Source organism: Bolinopsis microptera, chromosome 1 (assembly GCF_026151205.1).
Source record: "Bolinopsis microptera isolate Bmic1 chromosome 1, MBARI_Bmic_1.0, whole genome shotgun sequence".
Taxonomy (NCBI): domain Eukaryota; kingdom Metazoa; phylum Ctenophora; class Tentaculata; order Lobata; family Bolinopsidae; genus Bolinopsis; species Bolinopsis microptera.
Window position 1 is genome coordinate 761,609 of NC_087072.1, and position 25,266 is coordinate 786,874.

Here is a 25,266-nt window from a genome sequence, read left to right on the forward strand (position 1 = left end):
TGATAGCGCTCTTTACTCAGGTACTCACCTCATGATAGCGCTCTTTACTCAGGTACTTACTTCATGATAGCGCTCTTTACTCAGGTACTTACCTCATGATAGCGCTCTTTACTCAGGTACTTAACTCATGATAGCGCTCTTTACTCAGGTACTTACCTCATGATAGCGCTCTTTACTCAGGTACTTACCTCATGATAGCGCTCTTTACTCAGGTACTTACCTCATGATAGCGCTCTTTACTCAGGTACTTACCTCATGATAGCGCTCTTTACTCAGGTACTTACCTCATGATAGCGCTCTTTACTCAGGTACTTACCTCATGATAGCGCTCTTTACTCAGGTACTTACCTCATGATAGCGCTCTTTACTCAGGTACTTACCTCATGATAGCGCTCTTTACTCAGGTACTTACCTCATGATAGCGCTCTTTACTCAGGTACTTACCTCATGATAGCGCTCTTTACTCAGGTACTTACCTCATGATAGCGCTCTTTACTCAGGTACTTACCTCATGATAGCGCTCTTTACTCAGGTACTTACCTCATGATAGCGCTCTTTACTCAGGTAATTATTATTATTTTTTCCTTCACTCAGGTAATTTGATTTGAAACTTTCATCAAATAATGCACAATTATACAACAAGGGAACCTGATTGAAATCAATGGCGACGAATAATGTTTAGGCTGGGAAAATGCTCGGACTAATGATATCACTGACATTAATTTAATCGTTTCGCACAAGTTAACGGATTTACGGACTTATCTGGAAGCTGATATTCAACAACAACAACACTTTTTCTATTGATATTCAAGACCAAATAGCAAAGAAAAATAGTAAAAAGTCCACAAATAAAATTTGGATGCTGCATAATCAGGAGAGAGGTGACAACAATAAGAGATATGTCAGAACCTTGCAAACTAATTATATCAATTATATACTAATTATATATATCAATTATATACTAATTATATCAAACACAATACCACACATCGGACAATTTTCACTTTGGATAGTGAAACAACAGTCTAGCCTAATCTCTTTGCTCCCCATATTATTATTATTTTTTAAATCTACCTTCCTATACTTTCAACATCATATCACACTTCCCCCACACACCTTCTCGCACATTAATGACCATATCAGACCTGTATCTGATGTATCTGGAATTTTGACTCCATATCCACAGTTATTAACAAATAACAATGGATTTGTTTAAAATGTTGTATAAGCTAAATAGTGTAACCCGTGCCTACGGCCGGGTTTTCACTATCGCAGTTGAAATGCAAAAGTATAAACCCGCCAATTATATTCGAAAATACGCATTACATTTTCGTAGTTAAAACGGCGCGAAAGTATGAACTCGCTCATTCCAAACATACCACAATTTAATTCTGAATGCCCCTCACATATCAAATAGTAATACTTGATAGGCAATCTTGATTCTTGAGATCCCCTGCCAAATTATCCCAATTATATAGAAAATATGTTATGAGGGGAGAGAGAGCGAGAGTGGGAGAGTACACATGACACACACACACATACACACTTTAGTATCACATTTGGGACACAAAATGATCAATTAAACCACTTACCACCGACCGATTTAAAAAACCTTTATTATTTGGCTTTGTCAGAGTTTTCTCGGTATATACCGAAAAAACCAGCCCCGTAACTCTTACCGTTTTCTTGATTAAGCCGCTCGGAAATTACACGCGCACACACACAGCCAGACACACACTCTGAGATTATTGTTTAAGATACTTTTTGCAAAAATACCATTTTTGTCATAAAAAGCCTCTGATGTAAAACAACCTTATCGTGTCTGCCCAAACAGGCATCACAAGGCAACTGGGTCAATAAAGAATAATAATGATATGATATTATATTATATTATAATATATAATAATAATGATAATTTAGTTGTTCTACTCTGTGGCATCTAGATTACGAGTTACTGCTGACTTCATGCAATATTCTACTGACTAAATACTGATTACACAGAAAATTAAGGTTTAGTTTTCCGTTTAAATGATAGTAAATTGTCCCGATCTTAATTTTGATTTGAAACTTTCATCAAATAATACAGAAATATGCAACATGGAAACTTAATTATACAACGAGGGAACCTGATTGAAAAACGACAAAGAATGTTTAGGCTGGGAAAATGCTTGGAGTTGGACTGGTTAGAGCAGGCACAAGTAAAGCAGCATTTTACTGTAATATATAGTTAATTGATAGTTGATCTACTAGGTACTGTGAAGTAAGTGTGCCGAAGCATATAGGAGTTCTTAGAAAATTGACAAATGAAACATAGGTTTGTTATGCTGGAGGACTATCAACCCCCTCCGGCCTCCAGTCACTATGCTATCGTGAGTTCTAAGCGTCTTCAAGGACAGATCAGTATCACCATTTCTAATGCTTACCGTCTTCAAAACCATGGTGGGGCTAGAATTGAGCTAGAATTGCTCTGTAGCTAGTGGCTACACAGTACACACTATGATAACTCATTTGGAGTGAAAGCTAGAATTGTTCTGTGGTTAGTGGCTACACACCATGATAGCTCATCTGGAGTGAGCTAGAATTGCTCTGTAGCTAGTGGCTACACACTATGATAACTCATTTGGAGTGAAAGCGGCACAGTTGTGGAATCTTCTCCCCAAAGAAATAAATCCCATATCTACTTTGGGCTCGTAAAGATCGCCACTGTTACTATGGTAACAATATCACTGGCTAAAAACAATTTCACGCTGCTACAGATAACATTTGGAATGGTACTTACAAAAAGACTACAGCGCGAGCGGAGTGATAGAATGACGTGCTTTATAATGCTGTTTTCTGGATCCCAGCCAAATATACTCTAAGTACTTTGAATAAGTTATTATCAAGAAGAACGCCCGTCACAATTAGTACTGAGAAAATACCTGTTATTTACGAATAAGTAAATATCACATACTCGTTATTTTATATAATACACTTATTAAAGTTCTGCGACCCTATTTAATAGTAAATAGTAATTATAACCATTAATTTACCATCATGCTCCAAAACCGGCTCAGATTTCGCCAAAAAATCAGGAAAAAAGTGTCCATCAAATTTATGTTTAAGTCTAAACAAATCTTTACAATCCGACTATCACCAATTCCAAATTCACTAGATACCATATTAGTGTTGTCATGGTTACCACTAGATAACTACATTTTCAGATCGAGTACCCGGAGACGGAGCACGTGGACGACTCAATCATCTCCCACTCCGCATTCCGGCACCTTGATGCGGACAGGAGGGCTCTGAAGCCGCTCCGGTTCGCTACCATGCTGAAACTACTGATCAGAAACAGCACTGTGGACCAGGAAATACCGCCCTCACACAGTTAGTCATACGCTTCCTCAAACTCTTCAAATAGCAGTCAATGACAGAGACGCTCCCCCACCCCCCCCCCCCCCCCCCCCCCCCCCAAAGTAACGCTTGTTTCCCCTCAGAGCACCTGAAATAACCCTTGTTTCCCCTCAGAACCCCCAATGTAACGCTTGTTTCCCCTCAGAACCCCCCAAAGTAACGCTTGTTTCCCCTCAGAGCACCTGAAATAACCCTTGTTTCCCCTCGGAACCCCCAATGTAACGCTTGTTTCCCCTCAGAACGCCTCAAATAACGCTTGTTTCAGAGCACCTGAAGCCGATGGCAGTGTTAAAGAGGATCTGTTCCCAGACCTGGGTGCCGGAACTGTGTCTGTCCACCCCGGAGAAGTTAGTGTCTATCAACTACCTGGCAGATAAGGAGATTACACCCCACAACGCCCAGCTCCTGCTCCATCTCATTTGTAATCCTCAATCTACTGACATGCCTTCTACTGACCCTACCGAACTTGTCGGAAACATCATCAAGGTTTATACTTTAAACTTAGTAACCTAGTAACATAGTAACTCAGTAACCTAGTAACCTAGTAACCTAGTTACTATGAAGAAGTAGTAACATCTCATCTGTAATCCCCAATCTACTGACATGCCTTCTACTGACCCTACCGAACTTATCGGAAACATCATCAAGGTTTATACTTTAAACTTAGTAACCTAGTAACCTAGTAACTCAGTAACCTAGTAACCTAGTAACCTAGTAACTATGAAGAAGTAGTAACATCTCATTTGTAATCCCCAATCTACTGACATGCCTTCTACTGACCCTACCGAACTTATCGGCAACATCATCAAGGTTTATACTTTAAACTTAGTAACCTAGTAACCTAGTAACTCAGTAACCTAGTAACCTAGTAACCTAGTAACTATGAAGAAGTAGTAACATCTCATTTGTAATCCCCAATCTACTGACATGCCTTCTACTGACCCTACCGAACTTATCGGAAACATCATCAAGGTTTATACTTTAAACTTAGTAACCTAGTAACTCAGTAACCTAGTAACCTAGTAACCTAGTTACTATGAAGAAGTAGTAACATCTCATTTGTAATCCTCAATCTACTGACATGCCTTCAACTGACCCTACCGAGCTTATCGGAAACATCATCAAGGTTTATACTTTAAACTTAGTAACCTAGTAACCTAGTAACTCAGTAACCTAGTAACCTAGTAACCTGGTAACTATGAAGAAGTAGTAACATCTCATCTGTAATCCCCAATCTACTGACATGCCTTCTACTGACCCTACCGAGCTTATCGGAAACATCATCAAGGTTTGTACTTTAAACTTAGTAACCTAGTAACTCAGTAACCTAGTAACCTAGTAACCTAGTTACTATGAAGAAGTAGTAACATCTCATTTGTAATCCCCAATCTACTGACATGCCTTCTACTGACCCTACCGAACTTATCGGCAACATCATCAAGGTTTATACTTTAAACTTAGTAACCTAGTAACTCAGTAACCTAGTAACCTAGTAACCTAGTAACCTAGTTACTATGAAGAAGTAGTAACATCTCATTTGTAATCCCCAATCTACTGACATGCCTTCTACTGACCCTACCGAGCTTATCGGAAACATCATCAAGGTTTATACTTTAAACTTAGTAACCTAGTAACTCAGTAACCTAGTAACCTAGTAACCTAGTAACCTAGTTACTATGAAGAAGTAGTAACATCTCATCTGTAATCCCCAATCTACTGACATGCCTTCTACTGACCCTACCGAGCTTATCGGCAACATCATCAAGGTTTATACTTTAAACTTAGTAACCTAGTAACCTAGTAACTCAGTAACCTAGTAACCTAGTAACCTAGTTACTATGAAGAAGTAGTAACATCTCATTTGTAATCCCCAATCTACTGACATGCCTTCTACTGACCCTACCGAACTTATCGGAAACATCATCAAGGTTTATACTTTAAACTTAGTAACCTAGTAACCTAGTAACCTAGTAACCTAGTAACCTAGTAACCTAGTAACTATGAAGAAGTAGTAACATCTCATTTGTAATCCCCAATCTACTGACATGCCTTCTACTGACCCTACCGAGCTTATCGGAAACATCATCAAGGTTTATACTTTAAACTTAGTAACCTAGTAACCTAGTAACTCAGTAACCTAGTAACCTAGTAACCTAGTTACTATGAAGAAGTAGTAACATCTCATTTGTAATCCCCAATCTACTGACATGCCTTCTACTGACCCTACCGAGCTTATCGGAAACATCATCAAGGTTTATACTTTAAACTTAGTAACCTAGTAACCTAGTAACTCAGTAACCTAGTAACCTAGTAACTATGAAGAAGTAGTAACATCTCATTTGTAATCCCCAATCTACTGACATGCCTTCTACTGACCCTACCGAGCTTATCGGAAACATCATCAAGGTTTATACTTTAAACTTAGTAACCTAGTAACCTAGTAACTCAGTAACCTAGTAACCTAGTAACCTAGTTACTATGAAGAAGTAGTAACATCTCATCTGTAATCCTCAATCTACTGACATGCCTTCTACTGACCCTACCGAGCTTATCGGAAACATCATCAAGGTTTATACTTTAAACTTAGTAACCTAGTAACCTAGTAACTCAGTAACCTAGTAACTCAGTAACCTAGTAACCTAGTTACTATGAAGAAGTAGTAACATCTCATTTGTAATCCCCAATCTACTGACATGCCTTCTACTGACCCTACCGAGCTTATCGGAAACATCATCAAGGTTTATACTTTAAACTTAGTAACCTAGTAACCTAGTAACTCAGTAACCTAGTAACCTGGTAACCTAGTTACTATGAAGAAGTAGTAACATCTCATTTGTAATCCCCAATCATCATCAAGGTTTATACTTTATAATATCTTGTTTTAGGTTTGTCATATTGTGACCTCTACATCAAGATTCAAGAAGGTTACTGGGTCTATATATATATAAAGAAGACAACCAAAATGTTTGCAACGGCCTTATTAATATACAACTTATGAAGCGTTAGCAACACACGAAATTGCCAATAATTCGATATGTTTCTCGATAACTCATAATATTTCAATTTGTCAATTATCGCGGTGGTTACGAGCTCGAAAAATGTCGACTAGCATACTAATAGTAGTGAATTACAAGGATATTTGAGTCTACATCATCTTTAATAAATGTATAATATACTTATATAATATAGGTGCGGCCAACTAAGCTAAGTAAAGTAGTAATATCCCGTAACAAGCATAAGCTTGGTAATATCCTGTTAAAATCACCTGTTGTACCCCCCACCCAACCTGTTGTACCCCTCAGAATATGGACATGTGTAACCTGTTGTACCCCTCAGAATATGGACATGTGTAACCTGTTGTACCCCTCAGAATATGGACATGTGTAACCTGTTGTACCCCTCAGAATATGGACAATGTGTAACCTGTTGTACCCCTCAGAATATGGACATGTGTAACCTGTTGTACCCCTCAGAATATGGACAATGTGTAACCTGTTGTACCCCTCAGAATATGGACATGTGTAACCTGTTGTACCCCTCAGAATATGGACATGTGTAACCTGTTGTACCCCTCAGAATATGGACATGTGTAACCTGTTGTACCCCTCAGAATATGGACAATGTGTAACCTGTTGTACCCCTCAGAATATGGACATGTGTAACCTGTTGTACCCCTCAGAATATGGACATGTGTAACCTGTTGTACCCCTCAGAATATGGACATGTGTAACCTGTTGTACCCCTCAGAATATGGACATGTGTAACCTGTTGTACCCCTCAGAATATGGACATGTGTAACCTGTTGTACCCCTCAGAATATGGACATGTGTAACCTGTTGTACCCCTCAGAATATGGACATGTGTAACCTGTTGTACCCCTCAGAATATGGACATGTGTAACCTGTTGTACCCCTCAGAATATGGACATGTGTAACCTGTTGTACCCCTCAGAATATGGACATGTGTAACTTGTTGTACCCCTCAGAATATGGACATGTGTAACCTGTTGTACCCCTCAGAATATGGACATGTGTAACCTGTTGTACCCCTCAGAATATGGACAATGTGTAACCTGTTGTACCCCTCAGAATATGGACAATGTGTAACCTGTTGTACCCCTCAGAATATGGACATGTGTAACCTGTTGTACCCCTCAGAATATGGACATGTGTAACCTGTTGTACCCCTCAGAATATGGACATGTGTAACCTGTTGTACCCCTCAGAATATGGACATGTGTAACCTGTTGTACCCCTCAGAATATGGACATGTGTAACCTGTTGTACCCCTCAGAATATGGACATGTGTAACCTGTTGTACCCCTCAGAATATGGACATGTGTAACCTGTTGTACCCCTCAGAATATGGACATGTGTAACCTGTTGTACCCCTCAGAATATGGACATGTGTAACCTGTTGTACCCCTCAGAATATGGACATGTGTAACCTGTTGTACCCCTCAGAATATGGACATGTGTAACCTGTTGTACCCCTCAGAATATGGACAATGTGTAACCTGTTGTACCCCTCAGAATATGGACATGTGTAACCTGTTGTACCCCTCAGAATATGGACATGTGTAACCTGTTGCACCCCTCAGAATATGGACATGTGTAACCTGTTGTACCCCTCAGAATATGGACATGTGTAACCTGTTGTACCCCTCAGAATATGGACATGTGTAACCTGTTGTACCCCTCAGAATATGGACATGTGTAACCTGTTGTACCCCTCAGAATATGGACATGTGTAACCTGTTGTACCCCTCAGAATATGGACATGTGTAACCTGTTGTACCCCTCAGAATATGGACATGTGTAACCTGTTGCACCCCTCAGAATATGGACATGTGTAACCTGTTGTACCCCTCAGAATATGGACATGTGTAACCTGTTGTACCCCTCAGAATATGGACAATGTGTAACCTGTTGTACCCCTCAGAATATGGACAATGTGTAACCTGTTGTACCCCTCAGAATATGGACATGTGTAACCTGTTGTACCCCTCAGAATATGGACATGTGTAACTTGTTGTACCCCTCAGAATATGGACATGTGTAACCTGTTGTACCCCTCAGAATATGGACATGTGTAACCTGTTGTACCCCTCAGAATATGGACATGTGTAACCTGTTGTACCCCTCAGAATATGGACATGTGTAACCTGTTGTACCCCTCAGAATATGGACATGTGTAACCTGTTGTACCCCTCAGAATATGGACATGTGTAACCTGTTGTACCCCTCAGAATATGGAGTATGGACATGTGTAACCTGTTGTACCCCTCAGAATATGGACATGTGTAACCTGTTGTACCCCTCAGAATATGGACATGTGTAACCTGTTGTACCCCTCAGAATATGGACATGTGTAACCTGTTGTACCCCTCAGAATATGGACATGTGTAACCTGTTGTACCCCTCAGAATATGGACATGTGTAACCTGTTGTACCCCTCAGAATATGGACATGTGTAACCTGTTGTATCCCTCAGAATATGGACATGTGTAACCTGTTGTACCTTTCAGAATATGGACAATGTGTAACCTGTTGTACCCCTCAGAATATGGACAATGTGTAACCTGTTGTACCCCTCAGAATATGGACATGTGTAACCTGTTGTACCCCTCAGAATATGGACATGTGTAACCTGTTGTACCCCTCAGAATATGGACCATGTGTAACCTGTTGTACCCCTCAGAATATGGATATGTGTAACCTGTTGTACCCCTCAGAATATGGACATGTGTAACCTGTTGTACCCCTCAGAATATGGACATGTTTAACCTGTTGTACCCCTCAGAATATGGACATGTGTAACCTGTTGTACCCCTCAGAATATGGACAATGTGTAACCTGTTGTACCCCTCAGAATATGGACAATGTGTAACCTGTTGTACCCCTCAGAATATGGACATGTGTAACCTGTTGTACCCCTCAGAATATGGACAATGTGTAACCTGTTGTACCCCTCAGAATATGGACATGTGTAACCTGTTGTACCCCTCAGAATATGGACAATGTGTAACCTGTTGTACCCCTCAGAATATGGACATGTGTAACCTGTTGTACCCCTCAGAATATGGACATGTGTAACCTGTTGTACCCCTCAGAATATGGACATGTGGACCATGAGGTCGGCTCACCTGAAAGTAAGGCTGATAAGAGTAAGGAGTAAGGAGAATAACGAGGGGGAGGAGGAGGAGGCGGCCACCCTCAAACTCATCACTGACGCTGTCGTCTGTACTCTGGGACATCTCCTCACCGAGGTAGGGTTTAAGGGAACAATAATAATTTTAATCTAGTTGCCTGGTAACCTAGTAACCTAGTAACCCAGCAACTCTATTAACCTAGTAACCCAATAACTAATAATAGTAATCAGTAGTCAATGACTAGGGTTATTGCGATGAAAAGTTACATGGAATGATGGCGTCTGGGCTTGGGACCAGCTCACACTCATAGTACACTACATTAATACATTAATGCCCTCTGAATACCATCAGCTAAAGAAATGAATATGTTAATAGTAGTAGTAGTAGTAGTAGTACAGCAGAGTGTCAGAATTATTGGCGTGTTTGAAATTTTATGTGTATTTTATGATGAAATCAATATTTTTCGACGGGTCATAACTTTACTTCTGAATATCGAAATTACTGGTCTGTAGACAAAAATGTAGTAGTAAGTGTCACGTGACCTCTAACCTGGTTCCCCACAGATAGCACGCGGAGGGTGTAAGAACGCAACTCTCTGGCTGCTCCCCACATTCATCAACAAGCTTCACGACCAGGTCAAGGAGCACCTCATCAAGTGGCTAGGTAAGTTCGTTAAAACGGGGCGTGGTCCGGACTTTAATCCGGGACTCTAATCCGGGACTCTGGTCCGGGACTCTGGTCCGGGACTCTGATCCGGGACTCTGGTCCGGGACTCTAGTCCGGGACTCTAGTCCGGGACTCTAGTCCGAGACTCTAGTCCGGGAATCAAGTCCGGGACTTTAATCCGAGACTCTTGTTCGGGACTCAAGTCCGGGACTTTAGTCCGGGACTCTAGTCCGGGAATCTAGTCCGGGAATCTAGTCCGGGACTCTAGTCCGGGAATCTAGTCCGGGACTCTAGTCCGGGACTCTAGTCCGGGACTCTAGTCCGGGACTCTAGTTCGGGACTCTAGTCCGGGACTCTAGTCCGGGACTTTAATCCGGGACTCTAGTCCGGGACTCTAGTTCGGGACTCTAACGGAGCGGGGTCCGAATTATAACAGTATTACAAAATAAATGCAATAAATATTTATTGAGGTGAACTTCCGTAGAGAGCAAGTTTTCGGTTATTATTATTATTATATATATACTAGTGTATATATATATATATATATACAATATATATATCTTAATATATCGTATATAAAGCGAGACGATATACATTATATGTAGGTATATATAATTATATATATATATATTTTATTTATTTATGTATATAAATTGTGGGTGGCGTCGTCTGCTGACAGTGCTCAATCGGCAAGCTGAGAGCTAGATACAGTTGTCACTGATGATATCATGGTTTGGTATCATGATTGAAACATTTGTCTGACTCTTGAACCGTTCGTTTCAATTTGTATTATATATATATCCATACCATTTTACTGACACCACGGCATCAACTTTAACACGACTTTCCGCAAAAACCGTAAAAGATATACAACTTAAAATAAAAAATTGGCCAAGGAATAAGAATTTTAGTGCCCAAAATTTGGACCCCCAAGTGGTGTCAAAAACGCGAATTAAATAGGCAATAATTATTTTAGTTTCTTGAGTTTTGACATCATTTTAGGGTTGGACGGGTTCGTGCTAAATATAATGGAATTATTATAATAAATATAATGGTATAATTATCTTAAATATAATAGTATTATAATAAATATAATAGTATTATTATTATAAATTTAATGGTATTTTTATAATAAATATAATGGTATTATTATAATAAATATAATGGTATTTGGTTTCTTGGTGTGTTTTGAGGGATGTTGCTCAAATTAGGAATTTCCAAATTTAATACAAGCTACGGCAACAAATATTGATATTGCAGAATCATGCAAACTCCTCTCGAGAACATTTGTTCGGTAATTAAATAATAATATCAAATATATTCAATCCGCAGAAGTGTACAGTTAATCAAAATGGCTGAGGAATGCACAGATCTATGATCATATCATCGATATACTAGTAAGGGGAAAAGTGGTCGATTTAAGGGTTCCGTTGGATTTGAATGTTCACAAGGATTTCTCAACGGAATATGGTAGTTAGGACCCCTACGAACATAATTAGACTTGTTGCCAATTTTGTATCTCAACAGAAACACCACTTTTACCACTTTTTACCACCTTTGTACCACCTTTCTGGTTTGCCAAATATCTTTAGTTGTGAACGTCGTAGAAGGCTGCAAATTAACCTAGAATGTTTATCTTATCAAGGAGTAAAACTTTTGTATGAAAAATTGTTACATTGGACAATCAGCTAATTGGATAATTACCAATTAGTTAATCACCAAAAAAAGTGAAAATTTTTTATTGGCTCAAAATGATTGAAATCGTTTGAAACACGGAGAAATGTAGTTTTTAGAAAAACTTCAAAAATTTTTCACTTACAATTTTTTTTCGAGACTTGGAAAAAAGTTTGAAAATTTGAAAATATATTATTCCGCCAAAAGTGATCGAATTGCATGAAACGTGGATAAAAATGCTTTGCAGAAAAACTTCGAAGATTTTTAGATTGGGGAATACTAAAATCATCAATATTTGAAGTTGGAGTTCAGTAAATCTCGACATATTTTATTAATTAGGAATGGCTTAGCGGAAAGGGCTGAACCTGAAAAAGGTTAACCACACAATATTAGAGTTTCATAACTAATTACAATACAGCTTTATCAAATTCCAAATAAAGAAACAGCACAAAAGGACCATTTAAGATCGAACCGATTTTACCTGCTGTACTATCATTTTATTGATTTCAATGATCAAAACCTCTGTACCGTCAATCTTGCCAATCTATACCGGGTATCTGAATGTACCGGACCTCTTATTTACTTCTATAATTAGACACAGTTGTGCAAGAAATGCGATTTCTCACAGGGGTTTCTTTTAACTGTGCACTTTTTGTCACTCTCGCAAGAGGCCCGGTATTATAGGGGGGGTATAGGAAGCGAGTGTAAATCTACCTTTCATCATCCACTGTGGCTTTTTTGCCTTGTGAATGCGCATGCCGCTTCGTTTGCTATGCCAGAATCCAGATACCTCAAATAACCCTCATATCTCATTGCCAGGGTCGGGATAGAGCTGGAGATAGCATCGAGAGGTTGCTAGAAATAGCTAGATTTAGAGTAAACTGGTGGTAGCTAGGTGGTGCTAGCATGGATGTAGCAGAACGTAGCTACACGGGGTTTCATTGGAGTTGGTTATTTTAATGGCCAAAGAGTGCCGGAACTAAAGTTACTTAAGATTGCAGTTGAGGGGCACTCCTGGGGCAGTGTAAACCACGGTGTAATCAGGGATACAGAGCTACAGTGCAGGAGTACTGCAAAAGAACAGTGCAAGTGATACAGTCTGCAACAGTAAAACGCCGAAGAAGGAGATTAGATTGCGGCTGCAGAGGAGGAGAGGAGCTGGAACCTGATTGTGTTTGTGTTGAAAGAAGAGGAGGAAGAAGAGTTTCCTGCTCTAGTAACTGCATTTTTTGGAAGAGGTGGGGTGAGAACTTATTTTCAAGCGACAAGGGTGGGCTGGAAGCAACCAGGTACAGCTATCCGACCTATTAAGATCACCGTCCTGAGCTTAACAGCCTTTCATCAGAATCTGATGAAAACAGAGAGACTGACCCACCCTTTTTAGATACAACGAAACCCTTTATATAAATCGACTTTTCCGCATGAATTACTTCATGGTATCTTCTTATCAAGGCTACAGACCTTGCCGTACCGGATTTATTGATCAAAGTGAGTCTCTTTAGCCCTCTTCTTCATCATGTAGTACGTTCTGCTACCTCCATTTTAGCACCACCCAGCTTCCATCAGTTCACTCTAAGTCTAGCTTCTTCGGCGTTTTACTGTTGCAGACTGTATCACTTGCACTGTTCTTTTGCAGTACTCCTGCACTGTAGCTCTGTGTCCCTGACCACACCGTGGTTTACACTGCCCCTCAACTGCAATCTTAAGTAACTTTAGTTCCGGCACTCTTTGGCCATTAAAATAACCAACTCCAATGAAACCCCGTGTAGCTACGTTCTGCTACATCCATGCTAGCACCACCTAGCTACCACCAGTTTACTCTAAATCTAGCTATTTCTAGCAACCTCTCGATGCTATCTCCAGCTCTATCCCGACCCTGGCAATATGATATGAGGGTTATTTGAGGTATCTGGATTCTGGCATAGCAAACGAAGCGGCATGCGCATTCACAAGGCAAAAAAGCCACAGTGGATGATGAAAGGTAGATTTACACTCGCTTCCTATACCCCCCCTATAATACCGGGCCTCTTGCGAGAGTGACAAAAAGTGCACAGTTAAAAGAAACCCCTGTGAGAAATCGCATTTCTTGCACAACTGTGTCTAATTATAGAAGTAAATAAGAGGTCCGGTACATTCAGATACCCGGTATAGATTGGCAAGATTGACGGTACAGAGGTTTTGATCATTGAAATCAATAAAATGATAGTACAGCAGGTAAAATCGGTTCGATCTTAAATGGTCCTTTTGTGCTGTTTCTTTATTTGGAATTTGATAAAGCTGTATTGTAATTAGTTATGAAACTCTAATATTGTGTGGTTAACCTTTTTCAGGTTCAGCCCTTTCCGCTAAGCCATTCCTAATTAATAAAATATGTCGAGATTTACTGAACTCCAACTTCAAATATTGATGATTTTAGTATTCCCCAATCTAAAAATCTTCGAAGTTTTTCTGCAAAGCATTTTTATCCACGTTTCATGCAATTCGATCACTTTTGGCGGAATAATATATTTTCAAATTTTCAAACTTTTTTCCAAGTCTCGAAAAAAAATTGTAAGTGAAAAATTTTTGAAGTTTTTCTAAAAACTACATTTCTCCGTGTTTCAAACGATTTCAATCATTTTGAGCCAATAAAAAATTTTCACTTTTTTTGGTGATTAACTAATTGGTAATTATCCAATTAGCTGATTGTCCAATGTAACAATTTTTCATACAAAAGTTTTACTCCTTGATAAGATAAACATTCTAGGTTAATTTGCAGCCTTCTACGACGTTCACAACTAAAGATATTTGGCAAACCAGAAAGGTGGTACAAAGGTGGTAAAAAGTGGTAAAAGTGGTGTTTCTGTTGAGATACAAAATTGGCAACAAGTCTAATTATGTTCGTAGGGGTCCTAACTACCATATTCCGTTGAGAAATCCTTGTGAACATTCAAATCCAACGGAATGCCACTTTTCCCCTTACTATACGTTTCTTCAAACATTTCAACCTTCATCGTAACTTTCTACGGTATGGTTCTGAAAACGATCCTTTAGGGTTAGACGAGTTCCTGCTAGTCTAATATAATACATAAAGTGATACATGATCCATAAATCTCCTAATTCTGTCTTCTTGGATCTCCCTTATAGAAATTGAGATCTGTATATTCTCTCACATCTTGTGAAATAAAACTATCTTCATTAGTGAAACAAAAATCAATTAATAACAACTCAAATTATGTACATAAATATGGATAGATCTTTATTCATTCCACACAAGCCCCTATTTCTGTTCATCCCGCAGAAAAAGGAGAATCCTCAAAAGTAGACTAAATTTGTCGTTCTTAAGGTAAATGGAATGGAAAATGGTCTCGAAAAGTCGAAAAATTTGACTAAAGTTGTTGTAGACTAACAATTTGCGAAATTTGTTACTAACATTATGGTAACCAAAATTATGGTAACCAAATTTATTGGCCCTAAGAGAAAGTATCAATTTTCTGCTCAAATTACGCGTGAAAATTCCCAGTACAATATGTGTAAATAATCAAACTAAAATGATTAACAAAGATTATCTGACAGAACTTTCGCCTGTGTCGTCCAACTTAATCTCCTTCAAACTCAACCGTTTCTGCTTCTCCGCGGTGATCTTGGAGAAGAAGATCCCGTACCCGAAGTAGATTATGAGCCCGACAATGCAGTAGATAACCAGCTGTTTCAAGGCTACCACCTCCAGATGAAAGAGAAGCAGGAGGTTTACAAAGACTGAGAACCCCTGAACAAACGGTTTACCCGGACTTTTAAAAGACAGTGTCCCGTCCTCCTCTTGTGCCTTTAAAGGAATCTTGCATCTGATGAGAGTGAGACTGACTATCATGATGATAGCAAGGACCACCTCTGAAACAATCACTGCAGTGGACTGTTCGAGGAATGCAGTGAGGAATGCCAACACGATGGTGGCCAGCAGGAAGACACACATGAAGATGATGAAGAGATGTTTTCTGGCGTGAGTCTTCTCTGCGGTCAGTGGAGTTTCCTCGGTTTCTTCCATATCTGGGTCCGTTAGGTCGTAGGAGAGGATCATTACTGCTAACGCTGTGATCACAAACACTGTCAGGGTTCCACCCGAGATCTGGAGAGGTTTAGGTTAGTTTCAATATCTTAAAATATAGTGGCAATCAATAATCAATATCCATCATGTTTATAGAAATATGGATCATGGACGGAAATATTCTATGGTCAAAAATCAAGATTACAACTAAGATAAAATCATCTTATTATCTTTTAAACAACTCTAAAGTAACCTAAAGTAAACAACTCACCATATGACTGAGGGTATCGAACTCGTACACGATACTGGACAGTATCCCCACCACGCTGCACACCACCACATTCCACATGGGCACCAACCTAGTAACCTAGTAACCTAGTAACCTAGTAACCTAGTAACCTAGTAACCTAGTAACTCACCATATGACTGAGGGTATCGAACTCGTACACGATACTGGACAGTATCCCCACCACACTGCACACCACCACATTCCACATGGGTACCAACCTAGTAACCTAGTTACCTAGTAACCTAGTAACCTAGTAACCTAGTTAACCTAGTAACTCACCATATGACTGAGTGTATCAAACTCGTACACGATACTGGACAGTATCCCCACCACGCTGCACACCACCACGTTCCACATGGGCACCAACCTAGTAACCTAGTTACCTAGTAACCTAGTAACCTAGTAACCTAGTTAACCTAGTAACTCACCATGTGACTGAGGGTATCGAACTCGTACACGATACTGGACAGTATCCCCACCACGCTGCACACCACCACGTTCCACATGGGCACCTGAGTCCTCTTGTAGACACTGTTCAGGAAGGGGAACAGCAGGCCGTCCTCCGCCACGGAGTACACTACGCGGACTACTGTAGTTACAGTGCAGAGTCCGCACGAGAATACTGTGAAGATCAGCCCCGCTGTTACTACGTACTGTGGTAGTGTCAGTCCTGGGGGAGACAGGTTCAGTTACCATGGTAACTCTGTAAGTCACATGTCAGTCCTGAGGGAGACAGGTTCAGTTACCATGGTAACTCTGAGGGAGACAGGTTCAGTTACCATGGTTACTCTGTAAGTCACATGTCAGTCCTGGGGGAGACAGGTTCAGTTACCATGGTTACTCTGTAATTCACATGTCAGTCCTGGGGGAGACAGGTTCAGTTACCATGGTTACTCTGTAATTCACATGTCAGTCCTGGGGGAGACAGGTTCAGTTACCATGGTTACTCTGTAATTCACATGTCAGTCCTGGGGGAGACAGGTTCAGTTACCATGGTTACTCTGTAATTCACATGTCAGTCCTGGGGGAGACAGGTTCAGTTACCATGGTTACTCTGTAATTCACATGTCAGTCCTGAGGGAGACAGGTCCAGTTACCATGGTTACTCTGTAATTCACATATTGGGACAGTGTTTCCAATGGAATATTTGAGTCTGCAGGTTCAAGGTTGGTGATGTATTTCTAGTGTGTAATGTGTATACTTATTACTTATATAGAGATAAGCTTACCTTTACGTTTGAGAGATCCAATAAGACCTGTGTTTCCCCCGACCTCATACCACGGTTCAATGAAAGCGATGGAGAAAGCTGTTACCACGTACAGAACCAGCACTATCAGGAAGGAGCCCATGGTAGCCCGAGGGAGATCCCGTTTAGGGTCCACGGACTCCTCCGCTAGAGTCACAACTGACTCCAACCCCACGAATGCGAAGAAAGCAGTCCCCGCTCCCGTCATGATGCCGCTGAACCCGAACGGAGCGAACCCCGTCCTGCCGTCCGCTGGATTAACCACTCTGGAGAGGTTAGCAACATCTCCGTTCACCAGCGCCACTATGTTGAAGGTTAGCAGAGATATCGCAGAGACCCCAGCTATGGCAATGTTGAGATAGGACACTGTCTTTATTCCTGCCATGTTGATAGCCATGAAGAGGAGCATGATACCAATAGCGATCAGATCTGTGTGTAGCAACCAGTCAGGAAAGTTTGAGCTCTGCCATTCTTGGACAGTCCCATTAATGAGGAACTTGTCGATGTTGTCAGACAGTCCCAGGGTTAACATTGGGGCCTGAATGATCAGCTCTCCGATCAGGAAGAAACCGGAGATGGCAGCTGCGAGTTCTCCCATTGAGAAGTAAGTGTAAACGTAGGAGGAACCAGTGCAGGAGTACCTGATGTTAAAATATTGTGAGGATTCATGTGACCTAGTAACCTGGTAACTTAGCAACCTAGTAACCTAGTATTTAGTAACCTAGTAACTTAGTAACCTAGTAACTCAGTAACCTAGTAACCTAGTAACTATGAAGAAGTAAGTATAAACGTATGAGGAACCAGTACACATGCAGGAGTACCTGATGTTAAAATATTGTGAGGAGTCATGTGACCTAGTAACCTAGTAACCTAGTAACTTAGCAACCTAGTAACCTAGTATTTAGTAACCTAGTAACTTAGCAACCTAGTAACCTAGTATTTAGTAACCTAGTAACTTAGTAACCTAGTAACTCAGTAACCTAGTAACCTAGTAACTATGAAGAAGTAAGTATAAACGTAGGAGGACCCAGTGCAGGAGTACCTGATGTTAAAATATTGTGAGGAGTCATGTGACCTAGTAACCTAGTTACTCAGTAACCTAGTAACTTAGTAACCTAGTAACCTAGTAACCTAGTAACCTAGTAACCTAGTAACCTAGTAACTATGAAAGTATGAAGAAGTAAGTATAAACGTAGGAGGACCCAGTGCACATGCAGGAGTACCTGATGTTAAAATATTGTGAGGAGTCATGTGACCTGCTCGAACAGCTTTAGTCAAGTTTAAAATATAGTACAGAATGGGACAGAATATAATAGATAAATATACTGTACTAGCATATGATAAAAAGTTTCGCCGATTTCATTATAATTTCAAGTTAAATGTAAGATCTGAGTTGTTGTTTCTTCAAACGCTTACCTGGCAGCAAGATCACTGTAGCATAACACGGACAAGGCAGCAGCTAGACCGGATATCAGATAGCTGATACACGTGGCAGGTCCTGCCATTGACTGCACAATCGCCGGGGTTATCACAAATATCCCTGCAAAATGATTTGAATCACTCAATTGAGCAACACCTTTAGTAACCTAGTAACTCAGTAACCTAGCAACACCTTGTTCATGAGCAGGAAACATTTATTTTACATTTCACGGATCACCTTTTATTTATTTACATATCACTTCCTGTTTAAGTAAGTGGTAAGTACCTGCTCCAAGCATGTGGGCAATGCCCTGAACAATAAGTGGGAACAGAGTCAGACATCTCTTGAGCTCTGTCTTTCCTCCTGTGTCTAACTTCACTTGGAACAGTCTCTCTAGTATACCAGGTGCTCTGAAGTTGTAACCCATTCCTGATCAGAAGGATCGTTAAACCTTCATTGCAAACGCTTATATATAACTATGTCGCAATAAATATTTGTTCATTTGTACGGAAGTTGCCGTTCAGATGATGAGGAGTTGAGGGTCATGGGGATTGTCTCATCCCCCCCCCTCCCCCCCCCCCCCCCCCCCCCTCCGCACTGTTTGAACATGGAGCTTGTCTCGACTTTCTCGACAAGAGTTAAGTAGCTTGTCAGTTTCATGTTTCATGTCTCTTGGTATCATGCAGTATTTAAGAGATCAGGAAATAATCGTCGACGTAACCAAAATTTCACAAATTCTCGTATTGCTAGATTTCAATCCTGAAAGCAAATTTCCCGAAAATTTCCCAAGGGCCCACAATCTACATGCCTTTCTGGAACCACACTTATTTCGCAGAAGCTGCTGGCAGGCCTTTATATATGCATCAAAACTCATATTGTTTGAATCGTTCTTTTAATTGATCTCTATTCTTCGCCTGCCGAGTGCAGATAGATTCATGAAAGAAAAGCGACGGTAAGAAAAATCTGGGGAATGTAAAGAGCCAAACTTTCAACGTTATTTTCACCTATGATTTTATAATGGAGTGAAACCACAATACAACTTGAAAGACGACCTGACGCCACAAGCTGTATCAATAGATCGAAACAAAACCAGCCAGCTTGAAGATGAAATGTCAAAACTCAAAACACAGATTAATAAAGATTTTATTGTTCTGCACTAACTGGAACACAATGAGAGTGAGCAGCTGGTTGCGCAAGCTAACAACACGCCTCACAACACGCCTAACAACACGCCTAACAACACGCCTCACAACACGCCTAGCAACACGCCTACCAACACGCCTAACAACACGCCTAACAACACGCCTAACAACACGCCTAACAACACGCCTAACAACACGCCTAACAACACGCCTAACAACACGCCTAACAACACGCCTAACAACACGCCTAACAACACGCCTAACAACACGCTTCAAACCGAGTACTGAGGTTCACACAATGTAAAGATATTATAACAAGAGAATAAAACAAAGGGTTACGCGCCATGAAGGGAACACGGTAGCGCTGTAAGATTAAGTGTGGCGCTTTAAGATTGAGTGTAGCGCTTTAAGATAGAGTGTAGCGCTGTAAGATAGAGAGTAGCGCTTTAAGATTGAGTGTAGCGCTTTAAGATAGAGTGTAGCGCATTAAGATTGAGTGTACCGCTTTAAGATTGAGTGTAGCGCTGTAAGATTGAGTGTAGCGCTTTAAGATAGAGTGTAGCGCTGTAAGATAGAGAGTAGCGCTTTAAGATTGAGTGTAGCCCTTTAAGATAGAGTGTAGCGCTGTAAGATAGAGAGTAGCGCTTTAAGATTGAGTGTAGCCCTTTAAGATAGAGTGTAGCGCTGTAAGATAGAGTGTAGCGCTTTAGGATTGAGTGTAGCGCTGTAAGATTGAGTGTAGCGCTGTAAGATTGAGTGTAGCGCTTTAAGATTGAGTGTAGCGCTTTAAGATTGAGTGTAGCGCTTTAAGATTGAGTGTAGCGCTTTAAGATTGAGTGTAGCGCTGTAAGATAGAGTGTAGCGCTTTAAGATCGAGTGTAGCGCTTTAAGATCGAGTGTAGCGCTTTAAGATTGAGTGTACCGCTTTAAGATTGAGTGTAGCGCTGTAAGATTGAGTGTAGCGCTTTAAGATTGGGTGTAGCGCTGTAAGATTGAGTGTAGCGCTTTAAGATTGAGTGTAGCGCATTAAGATTGAGTGTAGCGCTTTAAGATTGAGTGTAGCGCTGTAAGATTGAGTGTAGCGCTGTAAGATAGAGTGTAGCGCTTTAGGATCGAGTGTAGCGCTTTAAGATTGAGTGTACCGCTTTAAGATTGGGTGTAGCGCTTTAAGATTGAGTGTAGTGCATTAAGATTGAGTGTAGCACTTTAGGATCGAGTGTAGCGCTTTAAGATTGAGTGTAGCGCTTTAAGATTGAGTGTAGCGCTTTAAGATTGAGTGTAGCGCTTTAAGATTGAGTGTAGCGCTTTAAGATAGAGTGTAGCGCTTTAAGATTGAGTGTAGCGCTTTAAGATTGAGTGTAGCGCTTTAAGATTGAGTGTAGCGCTTTAAGATTGAGTGTAGCGCTTTAAGATTGAGTGTATCGCTGTAAGATTGAGTGCTAAGATTGAGTGTAGCGCATTAAGATAGAATGTAGCGCATTGAGTTTAAGATAGTGTAGGTAGCGCTTTAAGATAGATTGAGTGTAGCGCTTTAAGATTTAGTGTAGCGCTTTAAGATAGAGTGTAGCGCTTTAAGATAGATTGTTAAGAGTGACGTAATTTATGAAAACAAGCTTACATAAACGTAATTAACGGGTCGCCTCGAGGTTTCCACAAGCACATGACTACATCAATCTTTGTTTGTTTACAATACCCTATATCGTATCGGTAAATGATCCAAATCAAGGGTATTCCGGTATTTATTAGAAACTACAGAGCGTGTCGAACTAGTACCACATTTAAATTATACCACACCAAACCGGGGTTACCGGGGTTACCGGGGTTACCGGGGTTACCGGGGTTACCGGGGTTACCGGGGTTACATAAGTCTACTGTAATATTACTGTTAAAAGGTATTACAATATCCCCGTCTACATGGGGCCAAAAGCATAACTAAACTAAAGTAGTAGTAGTAGTAGTTAATACCATGTATAGTGTATACAGTGCATAACCATGTATAGTGTATACAGTGCATAACCATGTATAGTGTATACAGTGTATAACAGTGTACTGTATAGCACTGTGTTATAACAACTACTACAACTCAGAATCGGACACACCTGCTGAGAGAGAAGACAACAAGGCCACGTAATATACAGAATACAATAGATGTGGATTCTGTGGATTCTGTGGATTCTGTGGATTCTGTGGATTTTGTGGATTCTGTGGTATTTGTACAGCAATACTAAGGAAATAGGACTTTAGAACACTGTAAGAAGATGACAATCAGACCTCATCAATATACAATAGATGTGGGTTCTGGCGGAGAGGCGTATATTTCTATAGCAAATAACAATAAAATAAAATAGCTCCTAACACGTTCACTAGCTTTTATCCGGGCCGGCCTTGTAACCATGGTTACAATAGCCGTGCTCAATAACTGAGAATTTAACAACAAGTTTAGTTACACGTGTTACTCTAGTATAGTATAGCTCTTGCATAATGCATGTCCCTTTTAGTTTTGAACACCCTGGCTGGCTGGCGCGGGCTTTGCGCGCGAAAAGGGAAACGCAGCATCAAACAACGAGAGAGTTCAATAACTGAGAGAGAGCTCAATAATAATAATATAACTGAGAATTAGGAAACGAGAGAGGCAGTAATTGATTTGTATACAGATCAACACGCACCTGTTGTTCTTTATTAGCGATTAACTGCTATCTATGAGGGACCACTAATACATAATAATAATATAATATAATCTCCGCCTACTGAGATGATAACAGTGGAATGTACTCCTCAAGTCCTCATTATGTAGCTCAACTTGTTAAAGGTTGAGGAATGAACTGTATACACTGTGTATACTGTGATAACTAATATAATGCTGTACCGTGTTAACTACAGCTGGTGAGGCAGCTGCTGGCATTACAATATCGATAAAGTAGGCTTAACGTACTTAACTTAGGCTTAACAACTTAGGCTTAACAACTTAGGCTTAACAACTTAGGCTTAACAACATACTTAACTTAGGCTTAACAACTTAGGCTTAACAACTTAGGCTTAACAACATACTTAACTTAGGCTTAACAACTTAGGCTTAACAACTTAGGCTTAACAACTTAGGCTTAACAACATACTTAACTTAGGCTTAACAACTTAGGCTTAACAACTTAGGCTTAACAACATACTTAACTTAGGCTTAACAACTTAGGCTTAACAACATACTTAACTTAGGCTTAACAACTTAGGCTTAACAACATACTTAACTTAGCATAGGCTGTATAATTATAACAAAGATGATTAGTCAGACCTAACAATAAGGCTGTGTCCCGATCAGTTATATTGGAAATGCAACATGGAAAGTGTGGTTACTGTAGCAACCACTGTGTAGGCGCCGCAAGTTTGAAATGCAAAATGAGCATTAAAACAAAGGAATAAGAATTAGTACGTATGTGATTTTTATTTCATACAAGAAAACGTACCTATGATATATTTGACCAAAACCCATAATTATGGGTAGAGTGGACCGCTGCCAGTGTCTCTCTTTCCCAAACAAAAGGAAATTATATTGATTTGAATAACCGTCCGCAAATGCAAAATGATAGGGTGTGGCCCCCAAAAATCGAATTTTCAAATTTTGGTGACGAAATCCTCGAACAAGTAGGTACAGACTACAGTATGCCATCTGTAAAGCAACAACTCTCAAATATAAAACACGGCGGTGGTATAAGACCCAACGTAGATACTGTCACAACTGAAGATACAGCCAATTAAAATAAAGCTCGCACTGGACCAAACGTAATTACCACAAAACCGATCAAAATGTCGCTCGCAAATCTTTGCACGTGCATGTGCGCGTTTCAACACCATTACCATGGTTACTATGCAACTTCCTATTTCTCATATTATTTGCACGTGGGCGGTCGTGCAAACAAAGGGAATTCTCTGAATTATAAGTAAGATATATATATTGTGTATGTTTGACCTCGCAGAGTCCGTTTATAAAAAGATGTGTAACATTGCTTCACCGAGCAAGAATAAAGCTTTCCAGCTATAAGAACACCATCATAATGGCATTTACAAGATTATCAATTATCCATAAAAAAGGTTTTTTTAAAAAAAAAAAAATTTTTAAAAAAAGGAAAAAACCTTTAAAAAAATTTAATTTTTTAAAATTTTAAAAAAAAAAGGGAAAAAAAAATTTTGGGGGGTTTTTTAAAAATTTTTTAAAAAAAATTTAAAAAAAACTTTTTTTTAAAAAATTTAAAACCTTTTTTTTCAAAGGAAAAATTTAAATTTTTAAAAAAAAGGGGGGTTAAAATTAAAGGCCCAAATTTAAAAAAAAAAAAAAAAAATTGGGAAATTTTTTTGCCCCGAAAAAAAAAAAAAAAAAAGGGGGGGGAAAAAAAATTTTAAACCCCGGGGGGGGGGAAAAAAAAAATTTTAAAAAAGGGGGGGGGCCCCCCGTTTTTTTTTTTAAAAAAAAAAATTTGGGAAAAAATTTTTTAAAAAAAACCCCCTTTTTTTTTAAAAAAAAAATTTTTAATTTTTAAAACCCCCCTTTTTAAAAAGGGGGGTTTTTTAAAAAAAAAATTTTTTTAAAAAAAAAAAGGGGGTTTTTTTGGGGGGAAAAAAAACCCTTTAAAAAAAAAAGGGGGGTTTTTTTTTTGGGGGGGGGGGTTAATTTGGGGGGGGTTTTTTTTTGGGGGGGGGGGGGGGGGGGGGGGGGTTTTTTTTTGGGGGGGGGGGGGGGGGGGGGATAAAAAAAAAAATTTTTTTAAAAAAAACCGCCCCCCCAAAAAAAAAAAAAAACCCCCCCCCCTTTTTTTTTTTTTAAAAAAAAAACCCCCGGCCCCGGAATTTTTTTTTTTTAAAAAAAAGGGGGGTTTTTTTTGGGGAAATTCTCTAAAAAAAAAATTTTTTTTAAAAAGGCCCCCTTTTTTTTTAAAAAGGAAAATTTTAAAAAAAAAAAAAACCCCCCCTTTTAAAGGTTTTTTTTTTAAAATTTAAAAAAAAAAACCCCCTTTTTTTTAAAACCCCCCTTTTAAATTTTTTTAAAAAAAAAAGGTTCCAAGGGTTTAATTTTTTTTTAAAACCGGTTTCTTTTTTTTTAAAAAAAAAAAAAAAACCCTTTTTAAAAAAACCGGGTTTAAAGGAAAAAATTTTTAAAAAAAAAAAAAAATTTTAAACCTTTTTTAAAAAAAGGAAAAAAAAGGTTTTTAAAAAAAAACCCAAAACCAAAATTTTAAGGTTTTTTTTTCCCCCCCCCCCCCCCTTTTTTT

General features: G+C 39.5%; 4 protein-coding genes across 4 annotated transcripts in view; 3 read left to right on the forward strand and 1 right to left on the reverse strand.

The window, feature by feature from the left end:
• The window catches only part of LOC134825525 (mediator of RNA polymerase II transcription subunit 12-like), a 49,708-nt gene extending 45,799 nt beyond the window's left edge, over positions 1 to 3,909 (forward strand). The window contains exons 12-13 of the mRNA XM_063837759.1: positions 3,204 to 3,369; positions 3,662 to 3,909. Of these exons, the coding sequence (XP_063693829.1) occupies positions 3,204 to 3,369; positions 3,662 to 3,909 (414 nt within the window). The remainder of the gene's footprint in view (positions 1 to 3,203; positions 3,370 to 3,661) is intronic.
• LOC134816918 (transcription activator BRG1-like) overlaps positions 1 to 25,266 on the forward strand; it is a 762,051-nt gene that overhangs the window by 721,988 nt on the left and 14,797 nt on the right. The window lies entirely within an intron of this gene.
• LOC134825536 (uncharacterized) lies at positions 6,066 to 10,260 on the forward strand. Its single transcript, XM_063837769.1, has 3 exons — positions 6,066 to 6,134; positions 9,509 to 9,664; positions 10,111 to 10,260. Exons 1-3 carry the CDS (start codon positions 6,090 to 6,092, stop codon positions 10,258 to 10,260), a joined length of 351 nt encoding a protein of 116 aa, XP_063693839.1. The 5' UTR covers positions 6,066 to 6,089.
• On the reverse strand, positions 15,067 to 19,293 carry LOC134816916 (probable cationic amino acid transporter). Its single transcript, XM_063825954.1, has 5 exons — positions 19,152 to 19,293; positions 18,863 to 18,986; positions 17,429 to 18,087; positions 16,629 to 16,870; positions 15,067 to 15,992 (listed from the first exon to the last, which is right to left on the reverse strand). The coding sequence occupies exons 1-5, from the start codon at positions 19,291 to 19,293 to the stop codon at positions 15,432 to 15,434; spliced, it is 1,728 nt and encodes a 575-aa protein (XP_063682024.1). The 3' UTR covers positions 15,067 to 15,431.